General features: G+C 42.7%; 1 protein-coding gene across 15 annotated transcripts in view; it reads left to right on the forward strand.

Annotated features, from left to right (window-relative positions):
• Positions 1–15,724, forward strand: part of MTUS1 (microtubule associated scaffold protein 1) — a 195,091-nt gene that overhangs the window by 172,704 nt on the left and 6,663 nt on the right. For all 15 annotated transcript variants that reach the window (XM_017963732.4, XM_078347416.1, XM_035270184.3 and 12 more), the window contains 4 exons: positions 9,267–9,469; positions 11,295–11,400; positions 12,418–12,491; positions 12,628–12,723. In XM_017963732.4, the coding sequence (XP_017819221.4) occupies positions 9,267–9,469; positions 11,295–11,400; positions 12,418–12,491; positions 12,628–12,723 (479 nt within the window). The remainder of the gene's footprint in view (positions 1–9,266; positions 9,470–11,294; positions 11,401–12,417; positions 12,492–12,627; positions 12,724–15,724) is intronic.

Here is a 15,724-nt window from a genome sequence, read left to right on the forward strand (position 1 = left end):
TAATAGTGCAAAAACACTAGTGGATTTTTGTGCGTGAAATTGATGAGCTAGGTATAGCAGTATTGTGTATTTGGTGCCTACGCATCCCTGACAAACAATGTTCAGCTCTCCATCTACTCCTTTTGCATTTTATTTTTAAAAAATCAATTGAGGCTCAGAAGTTAAGTAACTTCCCAAGGGCCAAACAGCTAGAAAGCAAAGAGCCTGCATAAGAACCCATTAGCTAGACCACCAGTCTTCCGGTAGTCACCACAGGGAAAGTTTGATGAAATGATGCAAAAGATTCGAAAATTATTGGAAGTAAACAATAGTTTGCCTTGATAACTACTTTTGGAATACTTTCTTCAAAAGTTTAAGAAAGATTGTTAAAATGTATCTTAACTGAGGAAAGTAACTTGCAAAAACAGTGTATTGCCAAAAGAGCAGTATACACATTGTTTAATCAACACTTACCCAGGGGCTGTGAACTTCAGACTACCTCACACCATATGGAATGTGTTGATTCGTGTACTGTTCCATTTTTATCTACAATTTTGGTTTAACAAGGCTGTGTATTTAAAATTCTTTTAAAACTCTTTACAGTTAAGACATTTTTGAGTTATAGAATTCCAGAAGTGATTTTTCTTGAAGTAGGCTTTAATGAAAAATCTATTAATACACTGAAAACCAACTGTAGGCCAAACAGAGCTATTTATCTCCCTGGCTTGTTTGAAGACAGAGTTGACAGCCACCTCAAACTTAGCTCATTCTCTTTCTGTCCACATCTGCTCTCAATTTGGACTTTGGCTGGCTGTATTTATAAGTAAAAGGCCCTATTCTTTCAGCTGCAGAAATGCAGTTTTACCAATGGTACCTGTGTTTGAGGCCCACTGTTTCTCCTTATCCTGCTCCTTGTCCTAATGCCAGTCTCTCAGTTCCTAATTTAGTACCCTTTGCTGTAGAATAGTGGTTCTCAAACTTTATTGTGTAATAAAATAGACCTGGTTAAAATGCAGATCCTCGGTTCTTATGCCCGTTGCTTCTGACAAGGTTGGCTGGGGACGGCGTACAGGGATCTGCACTTTTAATGGTCATCCAGGTGGTTCTGATGCACGTGCCCCTGGGACTGCCCTTTGACACTGCTCTAGCTGTCTAGGATGTGGTTTCTTTTATGTAAAAAACAAACTATGTAAAAATCAAATATGCAAAGTAAGGATAATCTGAAGTAACTCCAACTGAATTGAGTCCATTCTTATAAATGAGCTTTCAGATTTTACACATGCCAAGGACTTTCAGCAGCCTTTACCCCTTGTGCCCTAAAAAATGATTCATGAGGGAGGAGGAGAGGCAGAACAGTACCTGACTCAAAATCGCCCTTTTATTATATTGAAACTCTTGACTGAAACAGGATTGCTTTAAAGTCTGCCTCACTTTTCTCAGGCCTGACTCTTAGAATATGTTGTCAGTTTTGCTGCCGAACTCTTGCCTCCAGCCCACTTTTATTCTGAAATGTTTTCGTTTGTACATGGAGTGTTTGCTGTTGTGATTATTAAAAAGAAGAGAGAGAGCATCTGTTCTGCAGCATGTTGGCCAGTGAATGAGCTGAAAAACAGCAAAGCCTTTTCAGGCTTCTCTTCAAGGGTGGGAGGAGGAACACTGGCAGGGAGACAACAGAAGTTTAGGGAAGGCCCAGTTGGTACCCAGGCACCAAGATCGAGATGGAAGACTGGCTGAGTGGAATTCTCTTCCCACCTGTGAGTCAGACTAACCAGTGTAGGGGGGAAAAGGTCATTTTTTTTTACCTGCCTTGTCTTGCAGTCTTTTCAGCAGTGCTTCCACTAGAGAATTATCTCTACTACCTTGAGGTGTCCATGGTGCATATGAATTTTCTCTCTCCATCTCAGCTTGGGAAAAATAGCCAGTCAGATCCCATTTAGTGTTCTGTGCTCAGGCTCTCAAAGAGGCTAGAGTTCTAGGGCCGGGAACCGTGGGTCACACCTGTAATCCCAGCACCTCGGGAGGCTGAGGTGGGCAGTTCGCTTAAGGTCAGGAGTTCGAGACCAACCTGGCCAACATGGCAACACTTCATCTCTACTCAACACATGACAACAACAACAAAAAAGTGGCTGGAGTTCTGGCTTTAGCTCTGCCATTTCCATTCCCCTTCAGTAAGGTGAGATGTATGATAACACCTATTTTATTCACTCAGAGCATTGTTATATCACCTGAAACAGATGTGATAGCAACTTGGAAAGTACAAACTGAGTTTTAAAGGTGAAGTGGTGGCATTTATGGGAGGATTGATTTGATAGTGCAGGCCTTTTGTAAAAAGTAAGTTCCTAGTAAGTTATGATTTGTGGAAGACTTTGAAATTAGTTCTTATTGATTCATTAATTTCGTGCCCAAGAGTATCAGCCATTTGGAGCTAATTTTGAAATTTAGAAAAAGAACCTTCTCTACCACTTGTCTGCAAAATTTCTTGGTCGTTTGACAAAGAATCTTTAGGGAGGCAAACCCTGGAGCTCCATGAGTAGAGGATTATTCCACAGGGTGGGAAGACTTTTTCTACGAAGCATAATAGTAACTTATTTCACTTGACTCTCACCAGTCTATAAGGTTGGCAGAACAGGTGGTATTTATTCCTACCTTCTGTATTGGGACACAGAGGCCCAGGAATCTGGACATGCCTCTTTGTGGGATAGTTTAGGTCCCACCTTTTTCTCCTTCTTTAGGCCACTGCCTGTCCACAAAGCATCAATTTAATGTTTAAAACGACTTCTTGGTTACTTGTTCAGTTATATTACTACCTTCAGTTTCAAATCAGATTCAATCCTGGCTTAAGGGAGTGACCAGCATAGTCACTTGCCATGGACGTGTGTTGTGATCGGATTTCCTCTCGTAGAATGTGGTGACATCATCACACTCCTACATTAGAAGGTAGTGTCCCCTCCTCGTTCTGGGGGGTGGGGCACAGGAGAAGTGAGATAAAGTTTTGTTTAGCGTGAGAAGCGTATTGAGTGTGTGCTGTTGAAGAAAGAAGTGAAGGAGCCCAGAACTGAGGACAGGTGGCCGGTTTCCCAGGTCACCAGGAGACAGTGAGTGGGGGCTCAAGGCAGGCAGAGCTGGAGGCAGGCTGCCCGTTTCCCTCCTAGATGGTGCAGAGAAGGGGAATTCGGGGTGGGGGAGAGTCACCCCCAACAGCAGGCTGGCCAGAGCATCTGGGAAAGGTGCATGTTTGCAGTTTGGGAATAGAATTGTCTCGTTTTCCTGTTTTCCTCTTCTTTCTGTCATACTTGCTTATATAGCATTATGAAAATTTGCCTGGCACTTTCCTTTTTTATATTTTGGGCCTCATTTACATAAAATCTCCAAATCAGGAAAATTCTATTGCATATAATGTCAAGAACAATAGTAGTGGAAGATAAAGACTTGAAGTGAGTGTATACTACACTGTAATACTTTTGTATATGTGTGCATATGTACCAAATTTGAATACTAGGCCAGCAGTGCTTAACTTTTATATTCTGTTGTGGAACCCCAAGCCTGTCTTCCAGGAATCTTCAAACACATTGGAATCAGTGGACTCTTGCAAGCCATAACAGTTACCTTTTATCTGCACAGTTACTCTAGTCAGGTACTGGGCTGAGTGCTTCACCTGTGTTATTTCATCCTACAGAGAAGGCACTAATACTATCTTCATTTTAAAAATGAAGACATGTAGGGTTAGGCCAGGCATGGTGGTTCACACATCTCAGCACTTTGAGAGGCCGAGGCAGGCGGATCATTTGAGGTCAGGAGTTCGAGACCAGCCTGGCCAACATAGTGAAACCCTATCTCTACTAAAACTTTAGCCAGGCACAGAGGTGGGCACCTGTAATCCCAGCTTCTCGGGGGGCTGAGGCAGGAGAATCACTTGAACCCAGGAGGCAGAAGTTAACAGTGAGTGAAGATCGTGCCATTACACTCCAACCTGGGTGATAGAGGGACACGCCATCTTAAAAAAAAAAAAAGAAATGTATGCTTAGAAGGTTTAAGTATTTTACTCAAGTGCTATAGCAGCTAAGTGGTGTTGCTGAGATTTGAACCCAAGTAATTCTGGCTCTAATCTATTAGGACATTTATTTATGTTGTTGAGCACTAAAATATTTTTGATTGTCTCATAATGAAGCATGCTACTCATGTATGAAAACTAGGAAAGCACTGTATCATTTCAAAAGAAAATTAACAATGTTGGTCCATGGGTGCGTAATGCTTTTCTCTGTAAACAGTACATTTATCAGTCAACAAAGGGAAATGAGTCTCTGTGAGATGGAAATAATAAAAGTGTGCCCTGTGCCTCTGAGAAGAACCCATGAGGGCTAATGAAGTAATGGCTCCACTCCTGCCCTGCAGGGAAAGCTGCTGGAGGACCTGGGAGGACTCCAGCTCTGTTTTCAGAGATTATGTTTGACTGTGGCACTGGGCCTTTTCCACATATCAGCCCCATCATTATTTGAAAAGCAAAACTTAGAGCATTTGAATTGTTACAATTATTTTTTTTCCTTGCACAGATACTCATGATTTAAACAGTCAGGGAGGGCCTCACGCTTTTCTGTCACTGGCCTAGAATTCTTCTCGGGTGGCTCACTGCAGAGTGAAAATATTCACTTCTAATCTCAATATGGCCGTCTGCTTTATGGATGATTTTTTACATGAGTCTGCCTTCCTTTCTTCCTCCTTCCTCCCCTTCCCTCCCTTCTCCCCTTCTCCTTTCTTCCTGTTTTTTCTTTCTCCCTAAATCCTGAGAACTGTATTTCCCCTCGTAAGCTGGATTGCTGGAGATAGCTTTCATAGTTGACAAATGTGTACACCAGAGTTGTGCCACAGATCTCCAACAGGCAGTAGGCAGTAGGCTGTTAATCATATACACGCTTTTAAAAACCGACTAATGGGATGATTAAAACAGCAGGGACACAAGGACTACTTTGACGTCGTGTAGATTTTGTGTTTGTGTCATATGTTCTTTCAAATAGTCACATGTATCACTGGGAGAAAATTCCATGCTTGCTTCTTCCAAATTCGGAACGATTTTGTGTTTGGTTTGTTGGGTGTCTGATTGATTGAAAGTGAGTGGAATTCTGGAGAAAAAGCAAGGAGAGACTAGGCTGAGGACAGGAGCGAGAGCACACTCGGGGCGCCATCAATCTCTCCTCAGCTGTAGTCAGTGCAAGGGAAAGTCTGCAGCCTAAAATCAGGGCTACGCACACCCACCGCCACACACACGTTATGTCACAGCTGCCGAGGAGAGCTCTGAGAACCTTTAATACAACGTTTACACGTGCATCCTTTAAAAAATATCTCGAGTCTTTATACCAAATAAATGTTTCCTTAGGAGCCCAGGCCAGTTCATCCAAATTGAAGCCATTTGTGTGAGTGATCATTGCAGCCCAGCTGTTCCCCGAACAGCACACCCAACCAGTAAACAGAGCAAAGGTCTGTGCACAGCTGCAGGCTGATGTCACTGTCTGGGGCTGGGCCTGCTGCGTTGGACTATTGCAGTAACAGCAGTGAACCGCCCGTTATCCCATCTGACCCATTTTCTCCCTTTCTCTTTCCCATTTCTTCCCATCTGTCCTCCCTTCACCTCACTCATGGTGGCCAACAAAACTTCATGGTATCTGAGACACGTTTGTTTTGTTTTGGGTTTTTTTTGTAAACAGAGGAAACAGCCCTGCCTGATGGCTAATGGGAATGGACTTGTGTGTATCCTATTTGGTTTTAAAGGCTGATGTGCTGTAATTATATATTCAAACCAACAGTATTTGTATTATAAACAGATGTGTTAAAATCAGCCAGGGTAGCCTGCTGTTAACATCTGCTTCGAAGCTCTTCTAGCCCAGGGCTTGAAGGCAGGCTCTTGTTTATTGCTGAGACCCTGAGTTGACTGAGATGTTTCTGTCCTGGATATGAGCTTCCAGAGAGGTTCAGATCATGCCCTTGCTTTTTATTTTTTAACTTTGCAAATACCTGAAATGTTAAGCAAGTGAAAAGGCTGCATGAAATTAGGATTTCTCTGACTAGAAAGCCGTTCGATGCCTTCATCGATGGCTTGCAAAGTATTTTCCTGTTGTCGGCTTTCACAGAAAGTTCTAGTATGAGATTCACATGAGGAACCTTCAGAGTCAGAAGGTTACTTGGCAGAAGCTAATGCCGTGCTTACTCGTTTGACTAACATTGGATTTCCGGAGTCATTTTTTCTTCTGTGGTTACTAGTGTAATAGAAGGGAAAGTGAATGTGAAGAGCGTATTCTCCAGTAGTGAAGATAATTACTATTTCTTACTAAATTCTTTTAAAGGAAAAAAAAAAAAAAAACTCGTAACATTCAGTCCCAACGGACTGAGTTCTGTGCTATGGCCCCTATAATCTGGCCTCCGTCTATCTTTTTGGGGTCCCATCTTTTCTGCTTTGTGAGTTTCTTCATCACCAAGGCACGCTGCCCTGTCTCCCACTATTGCTCTTGCTGGGTTAGGATTTTCACCCTTGATGCCAGAATTTTATTTCTATCATTTGGCTGAGTTTGAAAATCTGACCAAATCATAACCACAGTGATGTACTCATTAGGATGACTGTTTTATATATTTGAAAAAATAAAATAGGTTCTGGCGAGGAAGTGGAGAAATTAGAACTCTTCTGTGTAGTCCTGCTGATGGGAATGTACAGTGGTTCAATCATGATGGAAAAGAGCACCATGGTCCTTCAAATAATTCGTAATAGAACTACTGTATGATTCAGCAATTCTCTCTGGGTATATACACCAAAGAATTGAAAGCAAGAATGGAATTAATAGAATTACCTTGTGGTTCAGCTGTTCTTTCTGGGTATATACACCAAAGAACTGAAAGCAGGGACTCAGGCATGTATTTGTCCCCCGGTGTCCATAGCATCATTATTCACAGTAGCCAAAGCTGGAAGCAACCCAAGTGTCCACGGACGGTGAATGGATACACAGACGTCATTTGTACGTGCAGTGGGATATTATTATTATCATTACTATTTGAGACAGAGTCTTGCTCTGTCGCCCAGGCTGGATAGCATTACCTCGGCTCACAGCAACCTCCGCCCCTTGGGTTGAAGCATTCTCCTGCCTCAGCTTCCTGAGTAGCTGGGATTACGGATGCCCATCACAATGCCCAGCTAATTTTTGTATTTTTAGTAGAGACAGGGCTTTGTCACGTTGGCCAGGCTGGTCTCAAACTCTTGACCTCGGGTGATCCACCTGCCTCGGCTTCTCAAATGCTGGGATTACAGGCATGAGCCACTGCATCCGGCATCACTGGCTCATTTCAACTGCATTTTGGATGAAAAAAGTGTTTTGCGTTTTTTTTTAATGTTAATTCTTTGCCCTTCAATAAGTATTTGTGGATTTCTTTAATTTTTAAGGGTTCTCTTTAGCAGGTACTATTCCTGCCATTATTTCAATATGGCCTGTTTTTCATCTGAAGGAACACTGATTTGGGGCAAGTGACTTGGGTATTTCTGCCACCACATGGCATGTTCCTGAGGTAACAAGTCGACACCATTGTGGGAAATTTGTCCTGAGAACCTGCCAGTTTCACATTTCTTAGGTCAAATAAATTATTGAGCTAAAATAATTTATTTTTTTCTGCCCTAAAATAATCTTTCTCCTTCCATAACTCCTGAAATGTTACTGCTTTACAAAAGAGAAGTAAGGGTTAATTTAATAGATTTGCCAGTAACCCTGTTGTATTAATCCACAGGCACTCTGGGGGTGTGAACAACATGTGTACCCCCTGAAAATTACCGTAGCTCCCTATATGCCTGTATTTACACAGCAGTGACGGAAGACTGGGAATGTCCAAAGTCAGGCTTCCTAAGGAATTCAGGATTTTCTAGGATTTATTGTAATGTGTGAACATATATCTCTGTGTTCTGCCATGTATTACATTGTTATTAATTCTATTTTGGTAGTGGTAGGAAGAGGTAGGATGCTCTGATTTTCAATTATGTTTATCAGACTACTTTGCCTTTTTATAATATATTAACCTTTAATTTTATATTGGTGCTTTTTTTTCCCTTTTTTGAAGCTAGGGTCTCGCTCTGTTGCCCAGGCTGGACGGGTGTGTGATCATGGCTCACTGCAGCCTCAATCTCCTGGGCTCAAGTGATCCTCCCACCTCAGCTTCCTGAGTAGCAGGGACTGCAGGCCCACACCATCAAGCCTGGATAAAGTTTTTAAAACACATTTTTATTTTTCTATTTTTAGTAGAGATGCGGCTTCACCATGTCGACCAGGCTGGTTTTGAACCCTTGAATTTTTTAATGTTAAGAGATGGGGTGACCTGGGCTGGTCATGAACTCCTGGGCTCAAACGATCCTCCTGCCTCAGCTTCTCAAAATACTAGAATTATAGGCATAAATCACCATGCCTGGCCTATATGAGTGCTTTTAAGATCTTCAGTATTTTTCCTAAAATATTTGTGTTCTGGTGATCTGTGTTTAACAGAGGCTAGTATTTCATTTTTATTAGTTTTGAAATAACAAATTGGAATCAGCTCAAATTAAGCACAAGCTTAAAGTCCACTTGTTTCTTATCCGTGGTCTTTTCTGCTCCTGTCTGAGCTTCTCCCACACTGGCTGGCTGGGAGAAGGAGGAGTCCCTTGTCCTTAGAAATATCTTGGCCTTTCTTGACCACTGCACTGGCTGGTCACCACATGAGAGGGGGGATCTTCACTTGGAAAACTGGCTCTTCTGAAGTACTTCTCTTACTGTTTTTTTTCCCTCGTGTTCCTTTTTTTTTTTTTTTTTTCCCTTTTTTCTCTCCTAATGGAGTCTTGCTCTGTCACCCAGGCTGGAGTGCAGTGGCATAATCTCAGCTTACTGCAAACTCCGCCTCCAGGGTTCAAGCAGTTCTCCTCCTTCAGCCTCCTGAGTAGCTGGGATTACAGGCAGCTGCCACCACACCTGGCTAATTTTTGTATTTTTAAGAGAGACAGGGTTTCACCATGTTGACCAGGCTGGTCTTGAACTCCTGACCTCAGGTGATCATCATACCTCGGACTCCCATAGTGCTGGGATTACAGGCGTGAGCCACAGTGGTGCCCTGTGCTCATGTTCCTTTTCACAGTTCACTTCTATACTGTTATGTTTGAACATGCAGTCACTAGAGACCCGAGACGACATTGGTTTATGCTTCAGGTGCCATCACAGCTCTGCCTGACTGCTCTGAATATGGGACATTTCACAGCTGAAATGACCTCTTCCCTTTTCTTTCTTACCTCTTTTCAGTCACTGCTTCAACCACCTGTGAGAAATTAGAAAAAGCCAGGAATGAGTTACAAATATCGTACGAAGAATTTGTCCAGCAGCACCAGGCTGAGAAAACAGAACGAGAGAATCGGCTTAAAGAATTTTACACCAGGGAGTATGAAAAGCTTCGGGACACCTACATTGAAGAAGCAGAGAAGTACAAAATGCAATTGCAAGAGCAGGTCTGTGCTTTCGCAGCAAGAGCTTGTCTGAGGCTCTGCTGCTGCTTACTGAATCCTGACTGCTATTCACATCCTTTGATGAGCCTTCTCTTTGTTTTTCAGTCTAATAGGTTAAAAAGTATCTTTATTTAGGCCGGGTGGCTGGGAGGCCAAGGCGGGTGGATCACGAGGTCAAGAGATCGAGACCATCCTGGTCAACATGGTAAAACCCCGTCTCTACTAAAAATACAAAAAGTTAGCTGGGCATGGTGGCGTATGCCTGTAATGGGCAACAGCTACTCAGGAGGCTGAGGCAGGAGAATTGCCTGAACCCAGGAGGCGGAGGTTGTGGTGAGCCCAGATTGTGCCATTGCACTCCAACCTGGGTAATAAGAGCAAAACTCCATCTCAAAAAAAAAAAGTATCTTCTTTTTTTTTTTTTAAGAGACAGAGTCCTGCTTCTCTTTGTTTTTCAGTCTAATAGGTTAAAAAGTATCTTTTTTTTTTTTTTAAAGGGACAGAGTCCCACTTTGTTGCCCAAACTGGAAGCTGGTGTACAGTGGCTTGATCTCAGCTCACTGCAGCCTCCCCCTCCTGGGTTCAAGCAGTTCTCCTGCCTCAGCCTCCCGAGACTATAGGTACCCACCACCATGCCCTGCTAATTTTTGTGTTTTTAGTAGAGATGGGGTTTCACCATGCTGGCCAGGCTGGTCTTGAACTTCTGACCTCAGGTGATCTGCCCGTCTCAGAAACAGTATCTTTTTAATTGGATAGTTTTTTATGACCAAAGCAATGTATATATTTTAAGTGACAGAAGGGAAGAAAAAAAGAAGGAAAAGATAAAATCAAAAAACAACCCTTTCTTTCTACACAGAAATAATCCCTTGTAAACATCCTGGTGTTGTGTTGCCAAACTATTGTTTTGCATTTCTTTATTTTTTTAAAATGGCATTTGTTTAAATACCCCATTTTTTTTCACTAAATAGAATATCATAAACCTTTTTAATCTCGTAGTTCCCTTTGTAACTCAGTTTTTCATTTAGTAAATATCTATAGAGCACCTACTCCAGGCCAGGCATGTGCTAGGAACTGAGTGGTCAAATGACAGGAACAGAGCATGTGGCCCTGTCACCGTGAAACACATCCTCATTCCTTGTCATTCCTTGTGACTGATGCAGCCATTTCCATCCATCTCCCCTGGAGAGCCTCTATGTCTGTGTTCCTGAGGGTAGGGAAAGAGACAGAGGAGAGCTGCGTGGTAAATCCCAGTTGCATTGCTCTGTATGCTGTGTGTGTGTGTGTACACACAGAGTCTTGCTACATTGCCCAGGCTGGTCTCGAACTGCTGGGCTCAATCGATCCTCAACCTCTGCCTCCCAAAGTGCTGGGTTACAAGTATGAACAACTGCTCTGTGTGTGTGTGTGTGTGTGTGTGTGTGTGTACACACAGAGTCTTGCTATGTTGTCCAGGCTGGTTTTCAACTGCTGGGCTCAAGTGATCCTCCACCTCTGCCTCCCAAAGTGCTGGGTTACAAGTATGAACAACTGCTGTGTGTGTGTGTGTGTGTGTGTGTGTACACAGAGTCTTGCTACGTTGTCCAGGCTGGTCTTGAACTGCTGGACTCAAGTGATCCTCCGCCTCTGCCTCCCAAAGTGCTGGGTTACAAGTATGAACAACTGCCCCGGCCTTTGTATACATTTTTTGTATGTGTCAGGGAGCCTTTAAACGAGAGCCCAAGCATAATTACCTATGAAGCTGTGAAGTCTCCTAATGTAGTTGCTTTGCTTATTCAACTTAGGACATTTGGTTTTACTGTTAAACCAAGATTTTGTTTGTTTCTTACAGTTTGACAACTTAAATGCTGCCCATGAAACCTCTAAGTTGGAAATTGAAGCTAGCCACTCGGAGAAAGTTGAATTGCTAAAGAAGGCCTATGAAGCCTCCCTTTCAGGCAAGGATGCTTTTTTTCTCTTTAAACATAATAAAATCTGATGGGACTGTGTGATATGTTTTAAGATGGAAATGATTCATAACTCTCCCCTTCAGCGAATGTCCTGTGGCGTTCAGGCTGGAGTGTTTGGTTCCTTTCTGCATTGTTCGTTGTTAACAGATGCCTTTCCCACTAAGGATGCAAGTAATAGTTATAAATGCCAGTCTTTTATTAAATAGAATGGGCTTTGGAAGATTGTAAAGGTCATTTTGGGGGGCGGTGGTGGCCAACTTAGGTTCCTGGAAGTTGGGAGTTAAAGTTTCTATCTTATAATCCACATAAGGGATTGAAACGCCCCCACAAGCGCTCTTGCACAGCAGTGGTGCTGTGAAATGTCAGTGGCACTTACTGAACAGAAAGAGTCTTTTTGGTTTTTCATCTGTCGTGAGTGGAAGTGTATAAGCCATTGCTTTCAGAACAGAATCGGCAGTGTCGCTCAGTCTTTCTACTAAACCAGCCGCGTCTTACAAGCAGCCTGGATGTGTGCTAAGAACCGGCTGTGTGACCTTTAGCAAAGACTTTCTCACCAGAAAAGTAGAGTTGCCTGAAGGCATCCAGAGATGACAATGTGTAAAAGTGACTGGCTCTGGGCAGTCTTTTAGTAAACATAGTTTTTCTTCCTTCTTGCCCGCTTAGGTCATGAAGAGCAAATTGAAAAGAGTACAGGGTTTCCAGACCAGGAGTCTGGAGTGGTGTTTATGAGAACCTGCCCTGAAATGGGCGCTCAGTGTTTTCCCAAGGTCACGTGGCCTCTGTGGGCCCCAGTGCTCTCAGTCATAAAATGGGAATGTCTCCCCTACCCACCTCTCAAGGCTACTTTGAGCACAGATGGCCGGTTTACATAAAAGCATCCCATAGATGTAAAGTCACATCATATGGCTTCATAATGAACCTCTACATCTATACACTTTCACTGTTGTAGAATACATTGATCTCATAGAATGTTTTTGCCTCCAAAATATCCTTTTATTTTCCCAGAAATGAAGAAAGGCCATGAAATAGAAAAGAAATCACTTGAAGATTTACTTTCTGAGAAGCAGGAATGGCTAGAGGTGGGTGAAATTCAGTACCCCAGCCCTCCCCGCCCCCAAATTTTTTTCATTTCTTAGTTTGGTTTTAATATTTGTGTACATATGCTGAGTTTCTGGAGTCTTAGTAACTTACGTTCCACATTTCTTTGTGTTTTAGAAGCAAATCAGTGATCTGAAGAGTGAAAATGATGCTTTAAATGAAAAACTGAAATCAGAAGAACAAAAAAGAATAGCAAGAGAGAAAGCAAATGTGGTAAGTTGTGTGTGCTCCTTTATCAAGAATTTTTCTTCTCAGTTGCTGTTTGGAGTTTTAAGTGCTCAGCAGCTAGAGAAATAACACAGGTTTGGAATCCTCTTCCTGTCTGGCAGTGTGCTTTCTAAGGTGTATAAAACAGGTTCTTTGGGTTGTTTGTTTGTGTTTTGAGACAGAGTCTTGCTCTGCCACTGATATCAGCTCACTGCAACATCTGCCTCCCGGGTTCAAGGAATTCTACTTCCTCAGCCTCCAGAGTAGTTGGGACTACAGGCACGCACCACCATGCCCAGCTAATTTTTGTATTTTTAGTGGACAGGGTTTCACCATGTTGGCCAGGATGGTCCAATCTCTTGACCTCGCGATCCACCCGCCTCGGCCTCCCAAAGTGCTGGGATTACAGGCATGAGCCAGCACACCCCGCCAGCTTCTGTCTTTAATATCTTTTTCTTTTTAATCATCCTAACAACTGACATACAGATGAAGTCCAGGGTGTTTCTGATGGTCTAAGCTAATTTCCTACAGCAAAACAAGAAAACTACCAGTTAGGATTAGGGTTTTAAGTGAGGATTTTATTTTTTAAAAAATCACTGTATTGAGATATGATTTACAAACTACAAAGTTCACTGTTTTAAAATATAAAATTCAGTAGCTTTTAGTATATTCATAAAGTTGTCCATTGGTCACCAATACCTCATTCTAGAACATTTTTATCACCCCAAAAAGGAACCCTGGACCTGTTCGCAGTCACATCCCATCTCCCCCAAGTCCCCCTGTACCAGGCCATCCCCAGTCTTTCTATCTCTATGGATTTACTTATTCTGAGGAATTAATACAAAAGGGCTTGTCCAACATGTGGGCATTTAAGACTGGCGTGTGTCTTTTACTTAGTGTAAAGTTTCCTAGGTTCACCCCTGTTGTAGCATGTGTCAGTATTTCATTTCTTCTTATGGATGAAAAATATTTCATCATATGGATAAATGCCACTTCTGAAAAGTACAAATGCCTTGGAAGCTCAAATTTCTCATGCTACATTTGTCTGTCTCTCCTGCCTTCCTTTTTCAAAAAGACATTTGTCTTTTTGAAAAATTTTTTTCCTTGCTGCTTCTGCCTTTAGTACCACCGTTTTCGTTCCATATGTTTATGCTCTAGGACTGTAGAAGCAAAGCTTTTCTCTGCTTAAAAATCTCTGGCCAGCTCTGCCAGGGCATGTGTGGATTTCTCAGTGAGACCCTAGAGCTATTTGTTAACATTAGATGAGCTCATATTCAAAGAAACCTCAAAGCTCTTTATTCTAGAAGATTCTTAGGAAAAGTCAGTGATTTCAAACGAAATCCAGACTTACATGCAGGGTGTAAACCTTACTGATGGCTCAGGAAACAGATTGGAAAGAGTTTGTGGTACACGAAGGGGAATCTTGTACTGCAGCCGCTTTTGGAAAGCTAAGGGCAGAATCAGATGGAGGAGCACAGAAACATCCAAGTGCCTCTGTCACGTAGGCACGCTGAGGTTGTGGAAAAAAGAGAGTGCATCTGAGCGCAGTCCAGGAGAAAGGGATGGGCTGGCAGAGAAGTCAGAAAGAGTAGGGAGGGTCCAAAGCTAGTAAATGCTGTAATTTTCAAACCGACGGGAAATCATGCTGTTTCCCTCTAACAAAAATGAGGTAAGATTCGCTATTCTCAAGGTTAAGAAAAACCTTTGTCTAAGGATAACATTGTATAAATGTATGATTTTTTAATTGAGACCTAGTTTTGTACTTCTTTCTGGGGTACATGTGAGTGTTGAGACATGCATAGACTGTGTGACGCTCCAGTCAGGGTATTTAGGGCATCTGTCACCTTTATCATTTCTTTGTGTTGGGAACATGTCAGATCTTCTCTTGTAGCTATTTTGAAATACACATTATTTATTGTTAACTATGGTCAGCCTACAGTGTTACTGAACAGTAGAACCTGTTCTTTCTAACTGTATGTTTGGATGCATTAACCAACCTCTCTTCATTCCTCCCCACCCGCCAAGGTACACACACACAGCTCTCCCAGCCTCAGGGAACTACCTAAAGAGCCTAGAGTTGAAGATCTGAGTATCAGTCCCTGCTCTGACCCTTTCCGGCTGGGGAAGCTTTCCTGATCTTTCCTGAGTAGGTCGCTTAACCTGTGGGACATGTTTCCTCTTTGTAAGGGGTTTGCATTACATAATCCTGAAAGGCCCCTTTCTGGATTCTCCCTCACGATTGGTTCAGAGCAGAAAGCACTGCACCAAAAGATAAGCTTGATGTTCCACACCACTGACTCGTACCTAAGACATCCCTTCATTAAACACATCTATCTGACCAGTGGATCTTATGCTGTTCTTTCGCAGCATAAATTTTGGATGGTTTAGTTGAATTTCCACGAGTAAGGCAAGGAGGCGGTGGGCGGTGGTGGGGAATCCTTGCTGCTGGTGTGCTCTCAGAAGACGCCTCCCCTTATGTAGCGTTTATTTTGGAGAGTTTTGTTTCTGAGACAGGGTCTTGTTCTGTCATCAGGCTGGAATGCAGTGCCACATTCGCAATTAATGGCAGCCTCCACCACCCGGCTCAGTTGATCCTCCCGCCTCATCCTCCTGAGTAGCTGGAACTACAGGCATTAGCCACCATGCCTGGCTAACCTTTGTATTTTCTGGAGAGAATTTTAGGCTGTGTACTCCCTCCATGTAGGTACTGGGGTTTCACAGTATAAAATGACGGTATTATGTCTGCCCCAGAAGTGTGGCCCAGGCAGCACACCCTCATCCTAACAAAAATCCAAAGACTCAGGATGTTACTGTTATTTGTTGTTTTCCAGAGAGCCGTATAATGCACTGCCTTTCCTTTCCCGATCAGTTTACTTGGTTAGACAGAACTCTCGTGCCCTTTTCTCCTGGTAGATGCCAATAAAGGACTTGCAGATTGCCTGATCTCCAGCCAAAATTGTTTTGTATGTAAGGATTGGTTTTTGTCTTGATTACAATAACATGTTTC

This window comes from Callithrix jacchus, chromosome 13, assembly GCF_049354715.1.
Source record: "Callithrix jacchus isolate 240 chromosome 13, calJac240_pri, whole genome shotgun sequence".
Taxonomy (NCBI): domain Eukaryota; kingdom Metazoa; phylum Chordata; class Mammalia; order Primates; family Cebidae; genus Callithrix; species Callithrix jacchus.